Source organism: Oryzias melastigma, linkage group LG10 (assembly GCF_002922805.2).
Source record: "Oryzias melastigma strain HK-1 linkage group LG10, ASM292280v2, whole genome shotgun sequence".
Classification (NCBI taxonomy): domain Eukaryota; kingdom Metazoa; phylum Chordata; class Actinopteri; order Beloniformes; family Adrianichthyidae; genus Oryzias; species Oryzias melastigma.
In genome coordinates, this window is record NC_050521.1 from 20,794,150 (window position 1) to 20,800,829 (window position 6,680).

At 36.3% G+C, this 6,680-nt stretch overlaps 1 protein-coding gene across 1 annotated transcript; it reads right to left on the minus strand.

The window, feature by feature from the left end:
- Positions 1-2,807: 2,807 nt before the first annotated feature.
- Positions 2,808-5,833, minus strand: LOC112153808 (leucine-rich repeat extensin-like protein 6). The gene is made up of 3 exons (XM_024284222.2): positions 5,802-5,833; positions 4,052-4,322; positions 2,808-3,402 (listed from the first exon to the last, which is right to left on the minus strand). Exons 2-3 carry the CDS (start codon positions 4,314-4,316, stop codon positions 3,308-3,310), a joined length of 360 nt encoding a protein of 119 aa, XP_024139990.1. The 5' UTR covers positions 4,317-4,322; positions 5,802-5,833; the 3' UTR covers positions 2,808-3,307.
- Between the last annotated feature and the right edge of the window lie 847 nt (positions 5,834-6,680).

Below are 6,680 nucleotides of genomic sequence, written 5' to 3' on the forward strand. Positions count from 1 at the left end.
GAATATTCAGGCTTCATTTCAGGGACTGTGGAAGTCTATGGGTGACGTCAGAGATGCTGCGTCTAATTATATATTAAGTCTATGGTTCGAACTCTAAATTTGTTGAACCTGCTTCTTGAAACGGGCCCCTGCTCTGTTTACTTTCGGTTTCAACTTATCCTTTTTAAATACTTAAAAAACATCCACGCCCTCTAGAGGCGAACTTGAGAACAACACCTCAGTCCATCTTCAGAACAGGGGGCATAAGAGAAAATAATTGAGAAACACTGGACTAGAGAAAGCTATTTTTATTCAGTTTCAGATGTCTGTATTAACAGCACCTCGTTCATTTCTGAGCTGAGAGCAGCGCGCTCACTGAGATTCTACACGCGAGCGCCGCATCACTCACACAGAAGTAGAGAGAAGTAATCATTCTCTCGCAAGAGGACTTATTCTGCTCGTGGAGGAGGAAAAAGCGCTCGCAAACGCAAGGGTCTGATTTGTCTGCGCGAAATGTTTGATATGTGCGCGGAGATGTCTTATTTCTGCATGGAGTTTTGACATAAATAAAACGCCATATGTGTCTCCTATTCATATGTGAGACATCCACAGACAGAGATGGTTGCTCCTCCCACAGAAGAAATGCGCTTTTTGACAAGCAGCAAGCTGTGAATTTGCCACGCGGCGAAAGAGGGGCGGGGCACGCGAATTGCGTTTGGTATGAAAGCACTTTCAGCGGCTTTATGGCTTTTCCTCCACCCAGCTGACTGGAGGAATGAATAAATAAGTGAGTGAGGCACTGGACAGCCCGGCGATGTCCCGCTCTCCAGAGCCAGATACCTCACCGTGATTGGTTGTTCAGCTCTGCACACAACAAGTGTCATTCATTTCAGTCTTGCGGGCATTACCACGGTGGCCGGGAAGTGCAAAACAATAAAACATTTACGTGAAACACTTTTTTGATGAAACACTTTTACGATTTGACCAAAACACTTTTACAAGTTTGAGTAAAAAAATTTTACAAGTTTAACCAAAACACTTTTACAATTTTATAGAAACACTTTTACAATTTGACCAAAATTTGACCAAACCTTTAACACGGAAGACCCGTGTTCGAGTCCAACCCTGGCTGCGCGTATTTTTATTCTTTGTTGCTGACATACAGCGATAGGATTGTTTTCCTTGTTGTTAGTGCTTGTTGTTATTCTCTTTTTCATTTTACAGATACATATTTTTTGACTGGTAGATTGTGAAATATACCAAAACAAAATTTATTTGTCCCTCCCGTCAATTTTTGGAAACTCCTCCCCTTTGTGTTGTGTTTATCCGAAAAGCAATGCATTTCCAACGGGATGCCAACACTTGCTTCGTCCAGTAAATAATATCAGAATTTAAAAATAAATTAATTAATTAAAACATTGGCTAAATACTTAGTAAGAGAACTAAATATTTAACTCCAAACTAATTTAGTTACAAAACTTTCATTTTAGTTTAGAAAATAAATATTTAGATTAGATATAATTATTTAATGTGAAAACTAAATATTAAATTTGATCAAATTAAATATTTTCTTTGTAGGCTAAATATATCATTTTAAAATAAATATTTAGCTTAAAATTACGTTTTTAGCTTGCTAACTAGCTATTTAGTTAGTAAATGTAAAATGTATAAATACATTAATTTAAGGGCGACAATATGCATTTGAAAAACAAAACCTGTTTTATATCCTAAAACACGTTAAAATCTGAAAACGTTGATGTCAAAATTGTACTTGTCTGAATTGCAAATGGCACCCCATAAGGATCCAAATGATTTCAATAAATATCGTCTTGTCAGCATTTTACATTGAAACAAGTAGCAAACAGATGTTTGAGCTAGAATTTATTGTAGACAGGACCCAATTTGAAAATATATGGTAATCTGCATCTAAAATGAAAGTATTTTTGCTGATCAGTTCTATGGAGAAATTGAGTGTTGTGTTAGTCTGGGGGCGGAGCTGTCAGAGCACCCGCTTGTATTCGTGGGTATAAGAGGGGCTGCTGACAGCCCAGTTTTTAGAGGATTACTCTTAAATACATGAACGAATCAAAATACTGCTTTGGGGTTATTTAGGAATGAACAGTAAAATGCATTTAAAACCTCAAAAAGGAGAATTCTCATGGTAGGGGCTCTTTAACATTTACATTTCCAATATACTGAAATCCATATTTATTATCTTAAATGAAGAAGTCATTTTTAATGCCAAGACAAAACAGAGGTCTTGCTTATAAGTCCTAAAGCTGAGAGAGAAAGAGTCCAATTTTATTTGACAAAAACTCTATGAGATGCAGATCTTAGCTTTGACCAACACATGAATTTAGTAACTAAAACTGCATTTTATCATCTGAGGAATAACACCCGAGTTGGATTCTTTCTCTCTAGAGCCAGTGCTGAAATCTTGAGTCATGCTTTTATAACATCAGGAATAGATTACTACAATGTGCTCCTTTCAAGAAAACCACCCTTAATCGCTTGCTGCTTGTCCAAAATTCATCACTGTCTCTCACAGTGGACATGCACCTAAGATGAACATTTGACAAATAGTTTCTTGCTGCATTAGATGAATATAATTTTACAGCCCGTAATATCTCTGATAGTGCTAATCTTAGAATAATAAGGAAGTTATCTTGGCTCTTGCTATTCCTGAAAACTTGTGGTAACATATGATAAGGTTTAGAAAGAGAAACCATGACTAGCAGACAGTTAGATAGCAAACAAAAAAAAACAAAGGAGGAAACATCTACTTATGAAGCAACTTAAATTTCATACATAAGTAGTCTAAAAGCAACTTGTTTTTGTTATTAGACATTTTATTATTAAGTATATTACAGTTCAGGTAATAAAACAAACTTGAAAAAGCAAAAATTTGTAAAGATACAACTTTAAATTTGTAAAGAGCTTTAATACATTTTAGTCTTTAAACTTTAACATGGTTTGTTATAGTTGGATATGTATCCTTTATTTCAGATTAATCTGTCCTCTATTGTTTCAATAAAAGTTGCATTAAATACATAAAATTATCATATTTCATACAACAGACCAAATTTACACCAATGTTATCCTATTAGCAAATTTAATCAATCATATCAAAAGGTGGCTTTAAAAAATTGCTTCTGCATTAGAGGTCATGGTCCAAGTAAAAGGCTTTAACACAATCTTTAATAAATATCCTTCCACCTCAGAGTTTGACAATGAAAAAAACTTTCTGTTTCCTTTACATTCCTAGTAATCGAGGATTAAAACAAAACAAATGTAACATCTCATTTTTATTTGTTTCAGGGTGGGGGCTCTATGGAACCAGTTCTTCAATAGTGCATTTAATGCCCAACCAGATCATTTGTCCTAAAGCCGTCCCTCCAACAGTGGCAGCAATTCTCTTGCACTCTGTCAAGACAGAAATGAAAACAAAGTTTAAACATTTTGCAAAAGTAAACTAACTGTTAGTTGTTTGTTAATCAAGGTGGAACAAAATCAGATAGAATCCTCATAACTGCATGCTAAAGGAAGAGAGGAAAAGACGTATCAATACGTGTATTTTATATGTTATATACCATATAATAATATTTATATAATGTATATATTTTATATATATACTGACTTTGTCACATACATGAAACTGGGAGATCTGGATAAAGCTGTTCTGCAGAAAAAAAAATCTCATCAAGAGGAAGTGCTGTAACTACTGTCTAATGTCTGAGGAGATAACAGTTATGCATAACCAGGTGGAGAGTTCCAGTCACTTGGTATCTTATCAAGATACATTTTAGAAATATAAATGAAATAAAACACAACTTATTCATTGCCCTTATAATGTATCTGTATTTATATTATATTATATTATATTATATTATATTATATTATATTATATTATATTATATTATATTATATTATATTATATTATATTATATCATATTATATTATATTATAGAAGAGGCTGTTATAAAGGCAAAAAAATAACTGATGCATCTCACTCCAAGTCTTATTTCATTGTAATCATATTTAGCATTACACCTCACAGGTGACTGTGTCTTACCTTTGCGCTTCTTGGATCGTTTATCATCATCCCCAGGTTGGGACGGACATTGGTGGTATGGCTCGGGTTGTCCCTGATAGGGAGGATATCCCGCTGGGGGGGCATAAGGGGAAGCGGTTCCTCCTGGATAAGGAGTTCCGGGGACAACTGGGGAACCAGCTGGATAATACTGGGGTGCGAAGCCCTGTGGTTGAAAGGGGGGAGGGGGCGGCCTGCCATGTGGGTTGTAAGGTGGAGGTGGTGGAGGGGGTGGTGGGAAGCTCATGTCGCACTAAGAAGAACAAGAAAGACAATGTTGGTCATCACAAGAAGAGGATAGTTTTCTTGTGTAACTTGAATCTGCTTTGACTAACCTGAAATGGGTAACTCAAAGTGAACAAACATGTAATTATTACCTTTTTTCTGATTCTACAAACACAACAGGCATTTGACACACATCTAAGAATTCATAGAACACAAGTTCTTGAACTTTCTTTTACCATACGGTGTTCACACTGGACTGTCACTACTCAATACAAGCAGCTAAACTTGCAGTTGGACGAGAAATGTGGTGGTGCTAATCTTGTAAAACTTTCCCCAAGGCTTTTATTTTGGTGGGTTCCAATATGTGAAAGGCTTGTCACCGTATTCCGACCCGGCACAAACTGCTGTTTTTGTTCTTCTTTCAGGATCGATTTTCAAATGGTTGGATCTTCCATGACAAAAAAAAAGGATGCTATATAGATCTCACCAAATCTGAGTAGGGTTGGGCAGCGATGGGTTCTGATGCGGTTCCGGTGCTACCGCGGTTCTTTGGTTTCGGTTTCGGTTCCCTTTCGGTGCTTATTGCGGTACTTCAGTAATAAAAAATAATGCCTTTATCTTCCTAAACCCAAAGCAGAACGGCTTCAAACAAGCGCAGACTCCCTCCTGCCGTGCAGCTGTGCGCACGTAATATAAAGCATAATATAAAACTCCGTCTTAAATAAACTTAAACGTCCTTGAAATTTTAGCCTGACATTTTATTAAATTAAATCAGGAATGTGGCATTTATTTGCAGTTGTTTTTGGGCAAAAGCAATATTTTATTTCAATAAAATAAGGCGGAAGATAAATGTCAATCACACGGCTGCAAAGCGCAGCAGATAATGACGACCCGCTGTGGTGGTGGGCGGAGCCGAGCCGAGCTTTCTGCTATTAGCAGCCCAACAAGGAGGAAACGATTCATTGTTTCATTTTGGGATGGGGCTCCAGCGTTGTTTAAAAATGCGGAAACTCCACTATTCACAGCGAAAGTCCCGGCCACCGACGTTGCGGAAGCCGACCATCTCGGCGGTTTTATATGAGCCCGCCCACGAACACAAGAAAGTAAATAGATAGGCTGAATCGTAAAAAATCAGAAGGGAGTACAAGTGATTGACATGTCCACAGACAAATGAAACTTCAATGAACTTTGGAACCGAAATCCGGCACCGTTTGCAGCCGCATCTTTCGGTTTCGGTAGAACCGCGCAAATCATAAAGGTTCCTACTTGGAACTGAACTTCGGTGCCCAACCCTAAATCTGAGTCCCTATCTGATCAAAGTTCAACTGGTTTAACTTTCAACATAGAGTCCAAAAACACACGTAAAAACTTGTATAGCAATGCAATAGCACGAGAGTTTGGAACGCAGAAGCCCCAAACATGCGTTAATTTGCTGATTCATCAAAAATCTTGCAATTGATAAATAGAGCTGCGGACAGAGCAAGCAAAAATCAAGAATATCACATACCTCCAGCAGTGGCGCCTTCACAGAATTACCTGGGACAAATAATGTTTACCCTTAATGTATATAAGTGAAAATAAAATGCAATGAATTTGTTATTTTTGAAGTAAACAACCAACCAGCCTACCTCAGTATGACTTCAGTGAAGCACTGCAGTAATGACTCGTATCCAAAGAGATTATATATACAGTTTTTGAGAGGGTGGGCGGGTCACTATTGGTAGTAATGATTAATCACTTAAGGAAGTAGTCAAAGTATTATGGTCATTGGCGTAATCAGGACTTACCGTTAAAACAACTGTTTTTTTTATCTACTCTCAATTAAAAACATAAAAACATAGTTACTAAATTATTATTGTAAATGGCATAAGTTTACATTTAAAACAAATGACTTTAATCTAAGCAGATATACCCAAATAAAAGAAATAAAACTTCAGTAATCCATTTTTTTTGTATGAAAAAACAATTTTAGTTTAAGTAAACACACATCTTTTTAAATGTAATTAATCTTCAAGCCCAGTCTTTAAATGACTTGCTGTCCAAAAGTACTCCCAGAGTGTTCAAAATGTGTGGTAACGTTTTAACCATTAGAAAAGGCAATGTGGTGTAATAACTAATTGAATTAAATTAATGCTGACACTCACAATATATATTTAATTTTTGATCAGGCGAAGCACAAATAATGGACCAACTTTAGTCAATTTAGTTCTCAAATTTACTCTATAGACTTTCTACACTGTAAATAATATGAGCAAAAAGAGAGGCTGAGGTCCACGTACCTCAGAGAGATCTAAACAATAAAACTACCAAATAATTTTTTTTTGGTTTCGTATTTTGTTAACTTCCAGTAGTTTCTGCTTCAAACTGTTACAATTTGCATGTAATA